This window comes from Arachis ipaensis, chromosome B6, assembly GCF_059453495.1.
Source record: "Arachis ipaensis isolate K30076 ecotype BB chromosome B6, ASM5945349v1, whole genome shotgun sequence".
NCBI classification, from domain to species: domain Eukaryota; kingdom Viridiplantae; phylum Streptophyta; class Magnoliopsida; order Fabales; family Fabaceae; genus Arachis; species Arachis ipaensis.
In genome coordinates, this window is record NC_142441.1 from 150,501,134 (window position 1) to 150,522,917 (window position 21,784).

The 21,784-nt window shown below is 35.0% G+C and overlaps 7 protein-coding genes across 8 annotated transcripts; 1 reads left to right on the forward strand and 6 right to left on the reverse strand.

The window, feature by feature from the left end:
• Positions 1-8: 8 nt before the first annotated feature.
• LOC107605600 (uncharacterized) lies at positions 9-3,188 on the reverse strand. Its single transcript, XM_016307520.3, has 5 exons — positions 2,491-3,188; positions 1,738-1,876; positions 1,271-1,430; positions 772-969; positions 9-331 (listed from the first exon to the last, which is right to left on the reverse strand). Exons 1-5 carry the CDS (start codon positions 3,008-3,010, stop codon positions 326-328), a joined length of 1,023 nt encoding a protein of 340 aa, XP_016163006.1. The 5' UTR covers positions 3,011-3,188; the 3' UTR covers positions 9-325.
• A 505-nt stretch (positions 3,189-3,693) lies between these two features.
• LOC107605601 (uncharacterized) lies at positions 3,694-7,060 on the forward strand. Of its 2 annotated transcripts, none has more exons than XM_016307522.3 (3): positions 3,694-3,984; positions 4,442-5,081; positions 5,516-7,060. In XM_016307522.3, the coding sequence occupies exon 3, from the start codon at positions 5,521-5,523 to the stop codon at positions 6,172-6,174; it is 654 nt and encodes a 217-aa protein (XP_016163008.1). In that variant the 5' UTR covers positions 3,694-3,984; positions 4,442-5,081; positions 5,516-5,520; the 3' UTR covers positions 6,175-7,060. The 2 variants fall into 2 exon arrangements, with proteins under 2 accessions (XP_016163008.1, XP_016163009.1); XM_016307523.3 differs by having other exon boundaries at positions 4,447-5,081.
• A 3,066-nt stretch (positions 7,061-10,126) lies between these two features.
• On the reverse strand, positions 10,127-11,005 carry LOC107647746 (mitogen-activated protein kinase kinase kinase 20-like). The gene has a single exon (XM_021105724.2). The coding sequence runs from the start codon at positions 11,003-11,005 to the stop codon at positions 10,127-10,129; it is 879 nt and encodes a 292-aa protein (XP_020961383.1).
• Positions 11,006-12,362: 1,357 nt separating this feature from the next.
• On the reverse strand, positions 12,363-14,869 carry LOC107605603 (uncharacterized). Its single transcript, XM_088491556.1, has 5 exons — positions 14,721-14,869; positions 14,350-14,464; positions 13,623-14,198; positions 13,305-13,488; positions 12,363-12,824 (listed from the first exon to the last, which is right to left on the reverse strand). The coding sequence occupies exons 1-5, from the start codon at positions 14,837-14,839 to the stop codon at positions 12,799-12,801; spliced, it is 1,020 nt and encodes a 339-aa protein (XP_088347682.1). The 5' UTR covers positions 14,840-14,869; the 3' UTR covers positions 12,363-12,798.
• Positions 14,870-15,197: 328 nt separating this feature from the next.
• LOC107647747 (uncharacterized) lies at positions 15,198-16,344 on the reverse strand. The gene is made up of 3 exons (XM_088491187.1): positions 16,331-16,344; positions 15,830-16,144; positions 15,198-15,375 (listed from the first exon to the last, which is right to left on the reverse strand). Exons 1-3 carry the CDS (start codon positions 16,342-16,344, stop codon positions 15,198-15,200), a joined length of 507 nt encoding a protein of 168 aa, XP_088347313.1.
• Positions 16,345-16,383: 39 nt separating this feature from the next.
• Positions 16,384-17,263, reverse strand: LOC148563131 (mitogen-activated protein kinase kinase kinase 20-like). Its single transcript, XM_088489648.1, has one exon. The coding sequence runs from the start codon at positions 17,260-17,262 to the stop codon at positions 16,384-16,386; it is 879 nt and encodes a 292-aa protein (XP_088345774.1). The 5' UTR covers position 17,263.
• Positions 17,264-19,078: 1,815 nt separating this feature from the next.
• Positions 19,079-21,784, reverse strand: LOC107605602 (uncharacterized). Its single transcript, XM_088491630.1, has 5 exons — positions 21,365-21,784; positions 20,994-21,108; positions 20,267-20,842; positions 19,949-20,132; positions 19,079-19,503 (listed from the first exon to the last, which is right to left on the reverse strand). Exons 1-5 carry the CDS (start codon positions 21,439-21,441, stop codon positions 19,478-19,480), a joined length of 978 nt encoding a protein of 325 aa, XP_088347756.1. The 5' UTR covers positions 21,442-21,784; the 3' UTR covers positions 19,079-19,477.

Genomic DNA, 21,784 nt, shown 5'->3' on the forward strand with positions numbered 1-21,784 from the left:
AAGAAAACCTGTGAGGCAACTTCAACACATTTCGTAATCCATTTCTATCACCTTTTTAATTTTTATCCGCTACAAGAGAGGAGTGACTAAAAATAACATATCTTTGCTTGGTGTTTAAAAACTAAAAACAAGAATATCCAAAAGGCAAAAACATATACAAATAATAATTATGACAATTGAACTATGATTAGTGTGAGTACAATTGACATCTCAAAAGACTATGAGCCTTAGTGACCCAAAATGGTCTTAGTCATAGTCGCTAGAAAATGCATGGAATGGTCCATTTGCTAGAAACTTCTCAGTGTAGGCTTGGATCCATGAGTCCTTATTCCTGCATAACATAAAGGGACTTGGTAGTCAAAATTGGCAACCTTTGATCAATTTCAGACAGTCAAAATTATGTGGAATTCAATTATGTAAATTTTGGATTAACTTTTTACTTTTACTAGTAGTATATCTATTCTTAATATCATATACTTAGATAAGTGAAATCTACATAGCAATTGGATATTGAAATTAACATGTGATTATTTCAGTTCAAATATGTGAGAATTTCAATTATCTAAACGTTGATTTAACATTTGCCTTTGCTAATAGTATATACCTCTGCTTAATAACACACTCAACAACACATAGACAACTGAAATGCATACCTATTTGAATTGCAATAATCATATGTCAATTTAAATGTCCATATTTAAACCAAAAAAAAAAATCCCGAGTGTACACTAGGGACAATCATAAGAATCATTTGAGATATCAAAATCTAACCCGGAATCTCCTTGGCCGGACATTCTCTGGGCTGTGGCGAGCATAAGGGGTATGGCGTCTAGGAGTTTCACTTTTATAATGATCTGCCGCCGTTGTTGACACTCTGTTGGTCTTTTCTTGAGTTTGATTTCTCGTGTTCCGAAAAAATCCATCTCTATCCCAGCTAACTTCATAATCAGCCTTTAATCTCGATCCTTGCTGTCAATAAACAAGAAATTCTACTGTCACTCATCACAAACAAATCTAAGTTTCCAATTTCCATCATGTATAATTCACAAATTGATGCAAGTGTGAGGCAGCTTTATACTTCCAGTTTAAGCAATTGCCATAACACTTCTGACCACAGTCATTGACAGTAAAATGAACTGATCATCTTACTATAGACATCCAAAACAGAAATAGTGACAAATGACAATAAAGATGTGAACTTCAGTGTAGTAAGAAACTATGCTTATTTCACAGTGGAGTTACCAAACATAAGTCAGAAACAAGCCAATACCTTTTGCAATGAGCGACCACATAGAACTCTCAATGCATCATGGAAGTCTCTATATTTTTCAAACTGAACCACAATCTTACAGTAAAGGCCTGAAACCAGGTCTCCGCTGTCTTCATTTGCATCCTTACCTGGATCATTGTCCTCAGCAACATTAAGATTCCTATTAAATGTAAGTTACAGAACAAGAAAATTATGTACACCCATAGTAAGGTGAAATATGATAATTCCCATATAAGTATCAGTATAGGGTGGAATATAACAACATTTAACAATAAGTACAGCAAATTAAGAAGGTTCATTGTACTGCTTAAAAAGGTCAAAGAAACAAAATCATGGAAGGAAAAAATATAGCCTTCACCTCCAACCTAATCATGATTAAAAATGTTTGTTCCTTGAAAAAATAAAATCATTGAAAATCAAATACAAGATAAAAACATCCTTTAAAAACAATCAATTCCTGCAAGTACCTTATCTTGCCAAATGTTGAGAAGATGGTATGTGTGACTAGCATGGAAGGCTTAGAAGAAACTCTAGGCTCAGCAAACCATCGTGAGGGAACACCCCTCAAAATAATCGTATCTGGTTCACGCTTCCCTCTATAGTACCCTGCAGAAAGATCAAACCTTTACACCTAATTAAAAATACAATCCAACCCTTCCCTTTCAAATCACATCAAGAAAAAACCAAAAATCAGACGCAAAAAAAGAAGCAGCTCAAATTAGTTCCCAAAAATGATCTTCGCATCAAACTAGTCCTCTAGAGATTTTGAGCATCAATCTCATCCTTCAAAGTTTAAAATAAACACTAAGTCAATCTTCTAAATTCTAATGTATATTAGGCATCAACTTTAGTACTTAATTTACGAAGAGACTCTAATTCGATGTACTACAAATCTTTCTAGCAAGCCTTTAAGCACTTAGTAATAAGAACATGAGTGAACGATCAAAGGCCAAACCACTCCCTGAAGTTGATAATCGTCTTCAATTTCATCCTTGAAGTGAGCACCTAAGTACAAACCTGACCAATTTGACTACCATAACAAAAGCTGCTAAGCCTTTCTCACTAGCTCGGATCAGCTACATTGATTAAACTTGACCACTTTTACTCATTTTTGAAGATTTCAAGGACCTTATAGACATATTTATAGTCATTACCACTTTACGTTACTACTAATTTCATGGTTTACACAAAATATAAGAAGAATGAATGCAGAGACGAACCTCGAGTATCAAACGCAAAAAACTGTTCCCAATCTTTCTTCATTGCCTCAAAATCATCCGAAACGGGAACAGCAACATCAAGCTTGAACTTAACCCCTTCAAGATTCAGCTCAATCCCGTTCATCTTCTCCACCAACCTCTTCCTCCACTCCCAAACCCTCTTCTCAACCGCACCCTCGCCTTCCTCATCTTCTTCTTCAATGAACTCGAGATTCCAGATCCTGAGAGTCCCCGAAGCAACAGGCTCCTCGCGCTTCCGCTTCTTGAGGTCCCTCACGCGCTTAACGTCGAGGTCGTCCTCGGGAATCGCGAGGGAATGAGTGGTGTGAAGGTAGTCGATCAGAGCGCGCTTCATCTTCCACTCGTCGACGGAGGTAACGGTTGCGGCGAGAGGGTAGATAGTGAGCGTGAGCTTCACGCGCGGGACGAGCGTGAGGCCGCTACTGTTGTCAATCTCTAACGGTTTCGTTGGGCGAAACGGCTTTGACCGTTGGGGTTGTTGGTCCTTGCTGTTGCTCATTGTCCAAACTCACAAATTCTCACAACACTTCACAGTCACGATAAAATGAGATTCGGATTCGAAGCTGAAGAAGACGAAGAAGAGAGGGTTTTCTGAAGCTGGTGCTGACGCTGCCACTGTAACCGTGATACTGGCGGCCAACGACGAAACGCCGTCGTTTTCGTTTACTAAAATGGTTGGTGTTTCTTTTATTATTTATTTGAATAAATATCAGATTCAATATTATTCAATTTTTTATTATTGTAAAATTATTTTTATAACTTTTATTGTTTAGGAAATTTAAAATATAAAATTTAAGATAAAAAAAATATTTAGCTAAAAGTTATTTGCTTAGTTAAACTCTATTTATGTATTTATTTTAAAATTAACTAAAAAACTAATTTTGATATTAAAAATGTTATAGAATTATCTAATCAGAGTTTTACAGTACACAATTTTAAAAATAAATTACTTTTAATAATATTTCAATACACAATTATATATATATATATATATATATATATATATATATATATATATATATATATATATATATAATTCTTTTACATACATAAAATATAATTTCAATAATTAATTCTTACACATTCAATACACAATTATTCTTATCATATCCAACAAAAAAAATATCAGTCCACCGAAAAAAAATATTTCAATTGAGATTTTTAAGTGTTAGACTGTTATTAGCAGAAAATTTTAATTTTTTTAATAAATATATTAAATATTTGAATTATGTATGTTTTTTATAAAAATATTTCAATTGAGAATGTTAACATGCAATTGCTTGGTTGAGCTGCTCCAATGGTTTTTTGCGAATTGACCAACAAGCTTCATCCGAGAGAGTGTGTGTGTGTCCTTAGTTATGAAGTTAAGTTTGAAGCTTTGTGTAGCACTGTGGCTTCTTCCTTCTTTGTGGTTTCTGCGAATTTGAGCTCTTCGAAAGTTTCCATCGGTTCCTCGCATTATTACTCACACAGGTTAGTTGCGACTACTCACTCCATTCATGTTTCTATTGTCATTCCCCATTTTGATTTTCGCTCAACCTGGTTCGAGTTTTGCAACTGGGTATTATCTATTATGCTCTCCATGTGTTCGATGAATTTCCTCAGTGACACTTAGGCTCTTTTGCATATTAATCAAATATCTCTATATTAGACATGCTATTACTAGTATATCAAACGGCACGTTTTTGAAAAATAATAACTTTTGAAATTAGTTGAGATGAAATTTGTTTATAACTTAACTAAGGGGTCTTGGTTCATGTCTTGAAAATAGCCAAAAAAATATATTTTTTTATGGATTATTTATAATAAAAGGTATTTTAGTAAAACAAGTTGTGCACCAACTCAGTAGATTATTATTTAGTGAATTTAAAAAAAAATTACCTTTTTGTGCAAAACTAGTAGAAATGATCGAATTGCATTCTTCTATTAGGGCAGTTGGATAAAAGTTCCACGGATTTGTGGTTGGAATTTACTTCATCAAATTACTATAAAATCTGAAGCAGGCCTCATTTCCCTCATTCAAGCCACACACAATCATCCAAAGTTGGAAAAGATCTTGAGTTACAGATGGCTTGTTCAGACATATTTGTACTTGTTCAACCCAATGGATATATAAAAGACACTGTAGGTGGTGCAACCTTTCAAAGTTGGGATCCTCTTTTGATGAATTTTGATACTGATCATCAAGAGTCTCTACTTGAGTTGAAGAATCTGATATTGGCAAACATGGGTGAACTTGGAAGAAAGAAGATATCTCATATGGCATATAAGTTGCATGGTATAATAGGTCCCCAATTATCTGACAGTCGGGTTATTTGGCTCACCTCTGACCAAGACATTCACTTGATGTTTGATTTCCATGTCTCAAATTGTGAGCTACGGTGCATAGAGTTGTACATTAAAGTTGAAGACATGATTAGTTCAGCCAGTTCGAAAGCCAATCCGCAAGTTGTTCAATCGGACAATATTGAGAGTACAATCACCAGTGATATCCCCAAGTTTTGTGTTCCCCAACCGTGTTGAAAATGTGAAAGTTGATGGAAAAAGAACCAATGTTTGTGCAAGCCCAGGTGAGTTCTCTCTGTGATGAGCTGTTTATCAATCAATTCAGTTTTCAAGTGATTTGTCAATTTTGCATATATCAATTTGCTAAACCACATCCATAATACCATATCTTAGTAAAAGAGGGGGAAAAGAAATCTAGGAAGAAAAACTCAAGAATGGAGTGAAATCCAGTTAAATAAAATATTGACAAATTTATGTTTCAATTTACCAATTATTTACTTTTTTTAAGAAAAAAATAAAATAAAATATATAATGTCCTCTTTTACTCAGCTTCTTTGGTGCTGACTGCTGAAGGGGAGTGTTATGCTCTTAAATCTTAATCATCTGCCAAGGCTACTATCCTGCTGTGTAAAATTTTGATTACTATGCTACTATGCACAATATTGCAAATAAAATATACTTTGTTTTCTGACTTGAGTTTCTTTCTCCTTTATTGCAGCTAACATGGCATCAAGAGGTGTTGCAGTGGACAAACTCTGCCTTCCACCCAAGACTGCGAATATTGGAGGTGCCTGCAGTGTCTTTCCACCTCCAACTTCAAAGAAGTCTTCATTTGTGGACACGGGTGCTGATCTAGGACTTTCACCTCCGATAAAAATGCAAAAAATGGTGGATGGCAAAGGGAAGCCGGTTGAAAATGGTGTGCTGATCCCCGACATTGAGGAGTCCAATGTGTATTCCAAACCCTTCCAAGCCCAAGATATGTGCCGCAACTTGGAGCCACCTATCACCTCCAAATCTCAGATGGTGCTAGAAGGCCGAGTTAAGGAATTGGAGATCCGCCTTGAGTCAAAGGAAAACAAGAGAGCTGCCTTAGAGGAATTGAAGGTTACTTTAACCGCCAAGATTAGTAATCTGGAAAACAAGCTGAAGGAGGCTGATAAGGAGAAGAAGGCTCAGTTAAGAAAGGAGAAAACAGCATCAAAGGGGATAATTGAGCCGTTGGAGGCAGAGGTCAAACATCTGAGATGTTCCGTCCTTGAAGCAAAGGAGGGAGCACACAAGAACATCATGGAGCAAGTGTGTCTTCTGGCTCTGGGTATTGACTTTTTGCTTGTTCACCCTGATAATCGAGTTGTCAATGGGGAGATTGTATGATAGGAGCCCATTAACAACAGCTGCTACTTCCGGCCCAATACAAGAAGCTGAAAGCAATGAGAAAGCAATTGGGCCAGAGAAACCGTTAGCAGAGCAGAGAAACAAGCGTGTGAAGAAGCAACCAGCTTGGATGAAGGACTACGAGCTGTGAAATAGAGGCGCAACTTTTTGCTTGTTCACCCTGATAATCGAGTTGTCAATGGGGAGATTGTATGATAGGAGCCCATTAACAACAGCTGCTACTTCCAGCCCAATACAAGAAGCTGAAAGCGATGAGAAAGCAATTGGGCCACAGAAACCGTTAGCAGAGCAGAGAAACAAGCATGTGAAGAAGTAATCAGCTTGGATGAAGGATTATGAGCTGCGAAATAGTGGCGCTGTAGAGTAATAAAATTAGAGGTATCACTCTACAGCGCCTCTATTTCACAGCTTGTAGTCCTTTATCCAAGTTGGTTGCTTCTTCACACGCTTGTTTCTATGCTCAACTAACGGTTTATCTGGCCCAATTGCTTTCTCATCGCTTTCAGCTTCTTGTATTGGGCCGGAAGTAGTAGCTGTTGTTAATGGGCTACTATCATTGTAAATCCCAAGAAGGATAGTGTACCCCAAGTTACTTATGTTATGGAATTTGGATGCAAACGTCAAATACATCCAATGCTGCGTCCATGAAGCAAAGGAGATATCACATGGTAACACATGGAACAAGAATGGTAGTGAACCCAAGTTCGTTTTGTTGGCAAGCACTCAGGTGCAACGTGATTGCATAGGCAAACTGCAAACACTTCATGCTACAATAGGATAATTTCGTTGGTTATGTATTAGCTTTATTTTTGAAATTTTAAATGACACTCACTGCAAGGTGTAAAATTAAAGTGACTATTACATATATTTTTTGGTGTCCAACTCATCACATATATATTAGAATTAAATCAACTCTAATTTCATATATTGGTATGAATTTGTTTATTCATATATGAATCATTTTGTTAGAAAAAGATAGTAAAAAAGGGAATTGCTATGGTAATGAGTTTGACTATTTTTTTACCTAATTGTCAGTTTGTCACTGTTTATATTAAACTAATTAGTTTTCATTCTTTTGCCATGGTGGCGAGTTTGTGACTATTTAAAAAGAATAATATTACATGATCAATAAATATTATCATTTTGTGTCCGTACTCCGTACTTGGCCAGCAATAAAATTTGCATACACTTATTAAAATTTGCAGGTATAAGTTAATAAAATTTATTTGTCGAACACAATTGAATTATATATGATGTGAGATTTGAACAAGAAACTTTAGGAATGAAAAACAACTTAGTAAATATTAGAAATACAATTTCACTAATGAGTCCAATCCCTCCTTCTCAATTTCACATCCTTGCATGGACACAAATTTTTGTCCCTTAATATTGCATGTATGTTCTGCACTCACTTGTTCCTCTTGGAGGAACACTCAGAGCTCCACAAGTGATACACGTTTTACCAATTGATGATGTTGCTGAGAATTCTAGTCAAGACAACATGATCACTAGTGAAAATAATCCAGGGCATGTTTTTGTCATGCTGCTAAAATCAGTTAGGATTAAGCCTTAATCATTTGTGCTCATTTGTGTTCTGCAGATTTATACAAAACCATTCACCATGATGCCTGTATCAGCTGTGGAACGTCCAGGAAATTTGTGAGTGTTTTTAGTAAATAATCTTGGTTTAATCCTTTTAGGTTGTTTTCCATGCTACTCTCCTCTCATGCTTTCGGATGGTCCCAAAAATCAATTCCAACCAAATTAACTCGATTTCTATTTTTGTCAATCACAGAATGGTAGAGATTGCTGATTTCTTCCAACAAAATTTGCTCATTTCTTTCTGACCTTGATTTATTTATTCATTTTGCTTTCAAGAATTTGTTTTTATCATTTATTGATTGTAGATTGATCCTTGTTGAAAGAGCTAGCTTCACATATCAAGGTCAAACACAAGTTACTTCTGTAGTTTCGACTTTCGACCGAACTTGTGAATTAATAATTCTCAAGATTATATATCTCCCTGGAAATTATACTTGCTTATGATAGTGGTTTGGCAATGTTGCTACTAATTCAATGCAAAACTCATCAAATTTTTTTACAGATTAATTGAATAGTTTCTCTGAAAACCAACAAGAAGATTTATTTATATATTATTCTACCAGTTTCAATCAACAACTTTTATTCATGAATTATGATAGATTAGTGTGGTTGAGTGCAGAATGATGCAAGCTTTGGTGGACAAACTCGTGCCACTGCTACTTCTGCAGATGCTTCAAGATTATGATGAATGGGTTCAAAATCAATTGGAAAATACTACTTAAAATCTGGATTCTAGTTAATAAATTATTGGGCATTTTACCAAAATAAAACAATTGAGTTTCAAATTTACCGAAATACAACTTTTACAAAATGGATATCAAAATACAACTTTTAGTAAACTATGTAAACCGCGAGAGGGATCCCATGGATTCCAAACATACCCCTCCAGCGGTTTAAGTTGAAGCAAAATTTGTCCAGAAATCGCGGATAGACATAAACTTCGAGTTCTTTTGCCACTGAACCTAACACATGTTTCATCCAACAGCAACCATGAATGGATCAAGCACCTTTAATGGATCAACCAACGAAATTTTCATGGTTGAGGAAATCAATACCGAATTGGTGCAGTTAATACCCTGCAGAAAGATCAAACCTTTACACCTAATTAAAAATACAATCCAACCCTTCCCTTTCAAATCACATAAAGAAAAAACCAAAAATCAGACCCAAGAAAAGAAGCAGCCCAAATTAGTTCCCAAAAATGATCTTCGCATCAAACTAGTCCTCTAGAGATTTTGAGCATCAATCTCATCCTTCAAAGTTTAAAATAAACATCAAGTCAATCTTCTAAATTCTAATGCATATTAGGCATCAACTTTAGTCCTTAATTTACGAAGAGACTCTAATTCGATGTACTACAAATCTTTCTAGCAAGCCTTTAAGCACTTAGTATTTAGTAATAAGAACATGAGTGAACGATCAAAGGCCAAACCACTCCCTGAAGTTGATAATCGTCTTCAATTTCATCCTTGACCAATTTGACTACCATAACAAAAGCTGCTAAGCCTTTCTCACTAGCTCGGATCAGCTATATTTGATTAAACTTGACCACTTTTACTCATTTTTGAAGATTTCAAGGACCTTATAGACAAATTTATAGTCATTACCACTTTACATTACTACTAATTTCATGGTTTACACAAAAAATAAGAAGAATGAACGCAGAGACAAACCTCGAGTATCAAACGCAACAAAACTGTTCCCAATCTTTCTTCATTGCCTCAAAATCATCCGAAACGGGAACAGAAACGTCAAGCTTGAACTTAACCCCTTCAAGATTCAGCTCAATCCCGTTCATCTTCTCCACCAACCTCTTCCTCCACTCCCAAACCCTCTTCTCAACCGCACCCTCGCCTTCCTCATCTTCTTCTTCAATGAACTCGAGATTCCAGATCCTGAGAGTCCCCGAAGCAACAGGCTCCTCGCGCTTCCGCTTCTTGAGGTCCCTCACGCGCTTAACGCCGAGGTCGTCCTCGGGAATCGCGAGGGAGTGTTGGGGTTGTTGGTCGTTGCTAATTAAATTATTTGATCATATACTGAAAGCAAGATTATAAAAGAAAGAAAGAAAAAGAAAATCGAAAGAACTGATAACATTCGAACCACAAATAACAAACAAAACTATTGTTATTAAAATAGTTTATTAAATCTTACAAACCATAAATGTTAAGCAACAAACTCATTATGTATCAATACTTTGTACAACTCATTATGTATCAACAGACCTAAGAAACCCTACGGCATAGCCATCAAGCCCAAACCATTCAATCTTACAATGTCATCAGAATAGTTCTAATTACATAAACCATGAATAAGGTTGCAAGAAAAACAATCATAGCCAAGTTGCAAGATAATATGAATGAAACAGGGTGATATAAAGGAAAGGATGATCAAGAAGCCTGTCTGCAGTCCACCTCTTGCTAGGATCCTTCATAAAACACTTTTCCAGAAAATCATGGCAGAAAAAACCGATTCCCTGCGGCTTCTTGGGTGATAGTTTATGATGCTCAACCAAGTACCTCAACTCCTCAATAAGCAAAGGGCTCTCACTCCAGGCAGGCAATCCAGTGAGCATTTCAATCACTATGCAACCAAGTGCCCATATATCCATCGGAGCATTAATATGACCGGAAAACGCTTCCGGCGACAAGTATGACGGCGTACCTCTTGGCTTGGACTTCCACAACTCAACATCTGCTTTCTCCTCTTTGGTTTTCGATAATCCAAAATCTGCAATCTTCAATTGATAGTTTGCAATCTCTTTATCCAATGAAGGAAACACAAGAATGTTCTCCGGCTTGAGGTCACAGTGGACGATTCCTTTGCGATGAATATGTGAAAGTCCTTTAACAATCATGCGTGCATAGACACTCACCTCGGTCTCGGGAAGAGGTTTCTTGTGGATCAAGTCAGCCAAAGAACCATAAGGAGCATACTCCAAGAAAAGATTGTAGAATTGATGTCCGTGCTCTAATGTGGTCTCAGTTCCAAAGCATTCAATAATTTCTTGGCAACCACTACTTTCACCTTCCCAAAGTGATTTAAAAATCTGTTCTTCTTTCTCCAGTGAGAATGCCAACCTGGGAATGGAGCTCTTTACAGCAATGAAGCTGTGAAACCGATTTTGTTCATCAACAAGAATGGCAAGAGAAACAGTGCCATAAGAACCTGCTCCCAAGACCTCCACCTTCTTCCATTGTAAATCACTCATCTTGGACCGATGTTTCTTACTCCTGAATCAACATCAAAGGTTACATGCATGATGCATTAAGTGATCAAATAATTTTATTTATGAATATACAAATTTTTTGCATACCTGCAGTTGCCTAGTTCTTTTGGCTCTTCTTGGGGATTCTCAACTCAGCTTTATTTTCGATTAAGGATTAATTATTACTGTGTTGGTTATAGCTTGTGGCTATTCGTATAAATTATTTGTATATATAATAGAACTTTGTGTTTGATTAAGGATTCTCAGCTCAACTTGAACGAGTTACGCGTTTATCTTATTAACGGAAAGATAACAGTTGATTTGCATATATAATAGAAAGTATAAAGACAGTGTTAGTAGGAATAATTTAAATCAAAAAACAAATTAAAAATCTTGAAATATATCTATCTTATAACAGTTTTGAACCAATTTTAATTTTTAAACCCAAATAAAAAGTGAAATATATCTTATCACAGTTTTAAATCCAGATTTTGTTAGTAAAAAAGTTATGAAATAGAGATAATTTAATTTCAAAATCTTTGTCTCTTTTTCATGGTATTTATGTCTACTATGATCTCCATAATTTCTTTTAAATTTTAAAAGTCAACCAAATATCTAGTCTAGTTTGATTATCCAAAAATTCAAATAGATATAATTTAAATTAATGATTTAATTTAATTTAATAAAAATAAATGTATTCATTTTGCTATATCCATATGATTAATTATGACTAGTATTTTAATTTCCAATATTTCATTCTCAAATCTATTTATCCATCTACTTATCAAGTCTAATTAATTATTCAAAAATTTAAATAGATATAATTTAAATTAATGATTTAATTTAATTTAATTTAATAAAAATAAATGTATTTGTTTTATTATACTCATAAAATTATGATTAATATTTTAATTTTTAAAACCAAATAAACATAACTGAAAAACTATTAGACAAACTGCATGTAATGTATTATCCGTAAAAAATATCTTGATAAATAATGCTCCTTTGTGTTTTTAGAAATAAAGATTTTTTATTTATATAAAGGTATTCATTAATGGTTCTTATCATAGTTTTTTTCCCCATTTTTTTCTGCAAATATTAAGAATTTTAGGAGATACATATTGGTTTAAATATTTCTACCCGGTGATTGCATTGAAATGATCACTGAATCTGAGGAGAGTTTAAAGTTTATGGTTGGGTTCCATTAACAAAAACAAGCACCTAACATGGCAATGAATATTGGTTCTATCATTTTTCTCTTTTAAAATATGAAGAGATGTAATTTTGTGATCAAACCTCATATAATTTGGAAACTCTTGCTTTCAATGCTGGGTTAATATGTTAGCTCTAGATGCTAATTTTGCAAAGAGTTCTTGATTAATACAAAATTTACAATTGAGTGAAGAGTAATAAAACATCATGTTGAATATGTACATGTTACAAAAGGATTCGGTACAAAACCAAAGCTCATCAAGAAAGTACAGTAGTATATATCACATCTAACATGTCCATTCCCTGTTTCATCTCCATCTCATGCATCTTATGACTTGTGATACCACTACTACAAGAGAGAGCTCTTGATGAACAATTTTAAAATAGGAAGGGGAAAAAAAAAAAAAGAAAAGGAGAACCTTTTAGCAACAAATGAATAACTGAGCAAATGCTATGGTTGGCTATAAATATCAAGTCCCAAAGCATTTGAAATGTTAAATTAGCTTGAAGCAAAAGCTTGTCATTCCTCATGCTCTTGCCAGCTACAAACTGATATCATCACGTGTGTCTAAGCCTTCTTCCTTCTACATAGCGCGAATCGCAATTAAAACTGCAGAGATAACGATAAGTGTAAGCTACATTACATACAAAATACCAAGGACGATGTATCATATTTTTATAGTGACAGATGAGGAAACGACCAGAGTCTATGGTAATTGGGAAGAGATGCTGAACAAACATGGTGCTAAAAAGTAACAAGTTATTCAACAAAGTCATGAGCCATGGTTTACTATATGATATTTGGAAACTCCCCAATAATGAGCAACAAAGTCAACTCAACAAAAGAGGGAAAAAATAAGCAGGAAGTGATGGCAACATGTGCAACCTTTTCCAACTAAGGAATCAACTATAACCTAGAGATTATATAGTAAACCCAACTTATAAGCAAGAAGGCCATTCAATTATCAAATTACTTAAATTCCAAAGTTGCAAGAAGGTTTTTATCACTAAGAAATTGAAGGACATGCAAGTACACTTGTGTCTATATGAATGTGGAACACACGGTTGCACAGAGATACAAACAACTTACCAATCAAGCAAAGGAGAACAACAATAGAAACTGTTATTCGAACTGGTTGACTGTATCGCATTTGGTATTGAGATCTTCGAATCTGTCTCTGAATAGCACCATACCATCCATAAAGTTGCTTGTCATAAGATTCATCAGAACTTTCAAGACAACTCTGACTTTTTTCAAAGGATGCCTTGTTGCCCTTTTTCAATTAGATAAAGAAGGAATTAGAGTATTAGTAAACCAACCAATGTATAAATTTTCTTTCTTTAATAAAAGTGCTACTGAAGTATGTTTCCATATCAGCAAAACAGCAAGATCAGGTTAAGAACAAACCTTTTTCAATTCGGTCATTGGAAGTAGCGCATTATCGGGTTCTTGATGATTCAGCTTTCTATAACCATTCCTAGGCCACTTCAACACAGGTACGGATCCCATCGAACTAAGAAATGCCGATAAACTTGCTACCTTAGGCATAGGACCGGAGGAACCACTGGACGAACTCCATTGCTGCGCATCATCAGAAACTGCAATTTTCCAAGAACCAATATCAGCACTAGCACTAGCTGCCCTACGATGCGCATTTAATCTATCTTCCTTTGCTTCACCCAACCCAGACAAAGCATGTGCATTCTTTGAACAATTACTGACTGAATTGGTATCAACTAATCGCGGATTTCCGGTCGCTGGCATTCCCGAAAGAAATAATGCAAGTTCATCTTGTTCTCCTTCATCCAAATGCGCCCAAGGCCGAGGTGCCTCACCACCCGATTGGTCTGATTCATATAATGAATACTCAACTTTTGTGATCTTCTCATCAATGGCAGCAACAAAATCGCGGTGCCTATTTCTTGTATCCTCAATTGAGCTTCTGCTATAGCTCGACTTAACTGCCCGATTGAATTCATCTAACTGCATAGTGCCCACATAACATGTAAGCATGTAACAACAATCTCAAGATGACATACAAAACACAGTTTTTAATTTTTCTATTTCTATTTTCCCTCCCAAATTGCTGCACAGAAAACAAAATGAGCTATTCCAAACACAAAAAATCAATTACCTGCCATTTAGCAGTGCCAAGAGCAGTATTTAGATCTCTACGAAGCTCATCAGAGTTCCACACGCTGGAATCATCTTTTGTGGAACGAATCCATGTCCTATATGCAGATTCCAACCTTGAAAACAAAAACCACAATGATAAACAAATCAACAAACAAAAAATTACCATGAGCTTCAAAACCGGTTTCTGAATTCAACATCCAATATTAGAGAATAACGTTAAACAAAAATCACAAATTGCCCCTAAATCTCTATCCAAAACCAAAATACTAGCTACAAATTACAGAGAAGAATACCACAATAATTAATAATAACAAAAGCAAATTAGAAGAACATCACGAAGGTGATGAATAACATGCAAATTAAGAGTACCTGTCTGCAGATTCCTGAACTTCTTCGGCAGCTTCAAAGAAAGGATCTTTCTCCCACCGGTCAAAATTGGACGTCATGAATAGAAATGGGTCGTCTCGAAATTTAGAAATTATGAACATAACAACGAAAATGAAAATGAATAGAAATTGGGAACAAAAGTAATTATTTTATAAACCCTAATCGCGATCCTTTCTGTCAATAAACAAGAAATTCTACTGTCACTCATCACATAAACATATCTAAGTTTCCAATATCCATCATGTATAATTCACGAATTGATGCAAGTGTGAGGCGGCTTTATACTTCCAGTTTAAGCAATTGCCATAACACTTCTGACCACAGTCATTGACAGTAAAATGAACTGATCATCTTACTATAGACAACCAAAACAGAAATAGTGACAAATGACAATAAAGATGTGAATTGCAGTGTAGTAAGAAACTATGATTATTTCACAGTGGAGTTACCAAACATAAGTCAGAAACAAGCTAATACCTTTTGCAATGAGCGACCACATAGAACTCTCAATGCATCATGGAAGTCTCTATATTTTTCAAACTGAACCACAATCTTACAGTAAAGGCCTGAAACCAGGTCTCCGCTGTCTTCATTCGCAACCTTACCTGGATCATCGTCCTCAGCAACATTAAGATTCCTATTAAATGTAAATTACAGAACAAGAAAATTATGTACACCCATAGTAAGGTGAAATATGATAATTCTCATATAAGTATCAGTATAGGGTGGAATATAACAACATTTAACAATAAGTAACAGCAAATTAAGAAGGTTCATTGTACTGCTTAAAAAGGTCAAAGAAACAAAATCGTCGAAGGAAAAAATATAGCCTTCACCTCCAACCTAATCCTGATTAAAAATTTTTGTTCCTTGAAAAATAAAAACATTGAAAATAAGAAGAATTAAACTGCTAAGCCTTTCTCACTAGCTCGGATCAGCTACATTGATTAAACTTGACCACTTTTACTTCAAGGACCTTATAGACAAATTTATAGTCATTACCACTTTACATTACTACTAATTTCATGGTTTACACAAAAAATAAGAAGAATGAACGCAGAGACAAACCTCGAGTATTAAACGCAAAAAACTGTTCCCAATCTTTCTTCATTGCCTCAAAGTCATCCGAAACGGGAACAGAAACATCAAGCTTGAACTTAACCCCTTCAAGATTCAGCTCAATCCCGTTCATCTTCTCCACCAACCTCTTCCTCCACTCCCAAACCCTCTTCTCAACCGCACCCTCGCCTTCCTCATCTTCTTCTTCAATGAACTCGAGATTCCAGATCCTGAGAGTCCCCGAAGCAACAGGCTCCTCGCGCTTCCGCTTCTTGAGGTCCCTCACGCGCTTAACGCCGAGGTCGTCCTCGGGAATCGCGAGGGAGTGTTGGGGTTGTTGGTCGTTGCTAATTAAATTATTTGATCATATACTGAAAGCAAGATTATAAAAGAAAGAAAGAAAAAGAAAATCGAAAGAACTGATAACATTCGAACCACAAATAACAAACAAAACTATTGTTATTAAAATAGTTTATTAAATCTTACAAACCATAAATGTTAAGCAACACACTCAGTATGTATGAATACTTTACTTTGTACAACTCATTATGTATCAACAGACCTAAAAAACCCTAAGGCATAGCCATCATAGCCAAGTTGCAAGATAATATGAATGAAACTGTGTGATATAAAGAAAAGGATGATCAAGAACCCTGTCAGCAGTCCACCTCTTGCTAGGATCCTTGGTAAAGCATTTTTCCAGAAAATCATGGCAGAAAAAACCGATTCCCTGCGGCTTCCTGGGTGATAGTTCATGATGCTCAACCAAGTACCTCAACTCCTCAATAAGCAAAGGGCTCTCACCCCAGGCAGGCAATCCAGTGAGCATTTCAATCACTATGCAACCAAGTGCCCATATATCCATCGGAGCATCAATATGACCGGAAAACGCTTCTGGCGACAAGTATGACGGCGTACCTCTCGGCTTGGACTTCCACAACTCAACATCTGCTTTCTCCTCTTTGGTTTTCGATAATCCAAAATCTGCAATCTTCAATTGATAGTTTGCAATCTCTTTATCCAATGAAGGAAACACAAGAATGTTCTCCGGCTTGAGGTCACAGTGGACGATTCCTTTGCGATGAATATGTGAAAGTCCTTTAACAATCATGCGTGCATAGACACTCACCTCAGTCTCGGGGAGAGGTTTCTTGTGGATCAAGTCAGCCAAAGAACCATAAGGAGCATACTCCAAGAAAAGATTGTAGAATTGATGTCCGTGCTCTACGGTGATCTCAGTTCCAAAGCATTCAATAATTTCTTGGCAACCACCGCTTTCACCTTCCCAAAGTGATTTAAAAATCTGTTCTTCTTTCTCCAGTGAGAATGCCAACCTAGGAATGGAGCTCTTTACAGCAATGAAGCTGTGAAACCGATTTTGTTCATCAACAAGAATGGCAAGAGAAACAGTGCCATAAGAACCCGCTCCCAAGACCTCCACCTTCTTCCATTGTAAATCACTCATGTTGGACTGATTTTTCTTACTCCTGAATCAACATCAAAGGTTACATGCATTAAGTGATCAAATAATTTTATTTATGAATATACAAATTTTTTTGCTTACCTGCAGTTGGCTAGTTCTTGCTCTTCTTGTGGATTCTCAACTCCAGCTTTGTGTTCGATAATTAAGGATTACTATGTTCTTTATAGCTTGTGGCTTGTGCTATTAATTATTTATATCACTTTAACGAGTTACGCGTTTGCTATCTTCTCTATCTTATCACAGTTTTGAACCAATTTTAATTTTTGAACCCAAATAAAAAGTGAAATATATCTTATCACAGTTTTGAACCCAGATTTTGTTAGTAAAAAAGATTATGAAATAGAGATAATTTAATTTCAGAATCTTTGCCTCTATTTAATAGTATTTATGTTTACTATGATCTCTATGATTTCTTTTTAATTTAAAAGTCAACCAAATATTTCTTTTTCAAATCTATTTATCCGTTTATTTATCTAATCTAGTTTGATTATTCAAAAATTCGAATAGATATAAATTTAAATTAATGATTTAATTTAATTTAATAAAAATAAATGTACTCATTTTGCTATATTCAGATGATTAATTATGACTAGTATTTTAACTTCCAAAGCAGAGTTTGGTCACTGAACAAACTCGTTCAAGTTGATTACTTATTAGACTAATTGTATGCATTATCCAAAAAAATATATTTTTTTAAAAAAAATAATAATTTTTTATTTATATAAAAAAATATCCATTAATTGTGCCTATCATTTTTTTTCTTCATTTTTTTCTGCAAGTATTAAGATTTCTAGGAGATACATATTGGTTTAAATTATTCTGCGCAGCAATTTTATTGAAATGCTCATTGAGTTTGAGGAGAGTTTAAGGTTTATGGTTGGGTTTCATAAACAAAAACAAGCACCTAAAGTGCCAATGAATATTAGTTCTATCATTTTTTGCTTTAAAATATGAGGAGACGTTTATTTTTATTAATTTAATTTAATAAAAATAAACGTATTTGTTTTATTATACTCATATAATTAATTATGATTAATATTTTAATTCTTAAAACTAAATAAACATAACTGAAAAACAGAGAGCATGACCTTAAAATGAAGATTAAAATATCCACACCAATTAAACGATTTTAATATATATCTAAATGATGTATTTAATATTAAACCTTATATCTCTTAAACTTCTACTAACTTAATCTTCATGTATATATAAGTACACCTATGACTAATCAGTGTAGAAATTCACTCATTCTAACTCTTCTCTCCTCCTCTCTGGCACCATTCCTCTCGTCAAGAAAAAATGAAACCTTGAAAAAACATTAAAGTCATTTTAACACAATACATTTAAAACTATTAGACGAACTGCATGAATTATCCTTAAAAAATATCGTGATAAATAATGCTCCTTTGTGTTTTTAGAAATAAAGATTTTTTATTTATATAAAAGTATCCATTAATTGTGCCTATCATAGTTTTTTTTTCCTTTTTTTTTTTTTTGCAAATATTAAGAATTCTAGGAGATACATATTGGTTTAAATATTTCTACTGGTGATTGCATTGAAATGCTCACTGAATCTGAGAAGAGTTTAAAGTTTATGATTGGATTCCATTAACAAAAACAAGCACCTAACATGGCAATGAATATTGGATCTATCATTTTTCTCCTTTAAAGTATGAAGAGATATAATTTTGTGATCAACCTCATATAATTTGGAAACTCTTGCTTTCAATGCTGGGTTTATATGTGAGCTCTAGATGCTAATTTTGCAAAGAGTTATTGATTAATACAAAATTTACAATTGAGTGAAAAGAGTAATAAAACATCATCTTGAATATGTACATGTTACAAAAGGATTCGGTACAAAACCAAAGCTCATCAAGAAGGTACAGTAGTATATATCACATCTAACATGTCCATTCCCTCTTTCATCTCCATCTCATGCATCTTATGACTTGTGATACCACTACAAGAGAGAGCTCTTGATGAACAATTTTAAAATAGGAAGGGGAAAAAAAAAGAAGAAAAGGAGAACTTTTTAGCAACAAATGAATAACTGAGCAAATGCTATGGTTGGCTATAAATATTAAATCCCAAAGCATTTGAAATGTTAAATTAGCTTGAAGCAAAAGCTTGTCATTCCTCATGCTCTTGCCAGCTACAAACTGATATCAACACGTGTGTCTAAGCCTTCTTCCTTCTACATAGCGCGAATCACAATTAAAACTGCAGAGATAACGATAAGTGTAAGCTACATTACATACAAAATACCAAGGGAATCTATCTATGGTAATTGGGAAGAGATGCTGAACAAACATGGTGCTAAAAAGTAACAAGTTATTCAAATTCAAATTCTCATGAGCCATGGTTTACTATATGATATTTGGAAACTCCCCAATAATGAGCAACAAAGTCAACCCAACACAAGAGGGAAAGAATAAGCAGGAAGTGATGCAACATGTGCAACCTTTTCCAACTAAGGAATCAACTATAACCTAGAGATTATATAGTAAACCCAACTTATAAGCAAGAAGGCCATTCAATTATCAAATTACTTAAATTCCAAAGTTGCAAGAAGCTTTTTATCACTAAGAAATTGAAGGACATGCAAGTACACTTGTGTCTATATGAATGTGGAACACACGGTTGCACAGAGATACAAACAACTTACCAATCAAGCAAAGGAGAACAACAATGGAAACTGTTATTCGAACTGGTTGACTGTATCGCATTTGGTATTGAGATCTTCGAATCTGTCTCTGAATGGCACCATACCATCCATAAAGTTGCTTGTCATAAGATTCATCAGAACTTTCAAGACAACTCTTACTTTTTTCGAAGGATGCCTTGTTGCCCTTTTTCAATTAGATAAAGAAGGAATTAGAGTATTAGTAAACCAACCAATGTATAAATTTTCTTTCTTTAATAGAAGTGCTACTGAAGTATGTTTCCATATCAGCAAAACAGCAAGATCAGGTTAAGAACAAACCTTTTTCAATTCGGTCATTGGAAGTAGCGCATTATCGGGTTCTTGATGATTCAGCTTTCTATAACCATTCCTAGGCCACTTCAACACAGGTACGGATCCCATCGAACTAAGAAATGCCGATAAACTTGCTACCTTAGGCATAGGACCGGAGGAACCACTGGACGAACTCCATTGCTGCGCATCATCAGAAACTGCAATTTTCCAAGAACCAATATCAGCACTAGCACTAGCTGCCCTACGATGCGCATTTAATCTATCTTCCTTTGCTTCACCCAACCCAGACAAAGCATGTGCATTCTTTGAACAATTACTGACTGAATTGGTATCAACTAATCGCGGATTTCCGGTCGCTGGCATTCCCGAAAGAAATAATGCAAGTTCATCTTGTTCTCCTTCATCCAAATGCGCCCAAGGCCGAGGTGCCTCACCACCCGATTGGTCTGATTCATATAATGAATACTCAACTTTTGTGATCTTCTCATCAATGGCAGCAACAAAATCGCGGTGCCTATTTCTTGTATCCTCAATTGAGCTTCTGCTATAGCTCGACTTAACTGCCCGATTGAATTCATCTAACTGCATAGTGCCCACATAACATGTAAGCATGTAACAACAATCTCAAGATGACATACAAAACACAGTTTTTAATTTTTCTATTTCTATTTTCCCTCCCAAATTGCTGCACAGAAAACAAAATGAGCTATTCCAAACACAAAAAATCAATTACCTGCCATTTAGCAGTGCCAAGAGCAGTATTTAGATCTCTACGAAGCTCATCAGAGTTCCACACGCTGGAATCATCTTTTGTGGAACGAATCCATGTCCTATATGCAGATTCCAACCTTGAAAACAAAAACCACAATGATAAACAAATCAACAAACAAAAAATTACCATGAGCTTCAAAACCGGTTTCTGAATTCAACATCCAATATTAGAGAATAACGTTAAACAAAAATCACAAATTGCCCCTAAATCTCTATCCAAAACCAAAATACTAGCTACAAATTACAGAGAAGAATACCACAATAATTAATAATAACAAAAGCAAATTAGAAGAACATCACGAAGGTGATGAATAACATGCAAATTAAGAGTACCTGTCTGCAGATTCCTGAACTTCTTCGGCAGCTTCAAAGAAAGGATCTTTCTCCCACCGGTCAAAATTGGACGTCATGAATAGAAATGAGTCGTCTCGAAATTTAGAAATTATGAAACACAATAACGAAAATGAAAATGAATAGAAATTGGGAACAAAAATAATTATTTTATAAACCCTAACAACTGAGAAAATCGGTGTTGGTTGATGAACAAAGAGAAGGTAATGAAAATGGGTCGTCAATATAAATAGAAGGACGTAATAAAAAATTATGGATCCGTGAGAAGTGAGAACATTTCTGATTAGTTTAGAATATAGATTCACGAGAAAGAAGCGGGTCCTAAGCGTAATTCATAGAGTTTTAGTTCTTTCTTTTGTTTGGTACATTCATAGTTTGATACAATTTTTTCCAAAACAATTT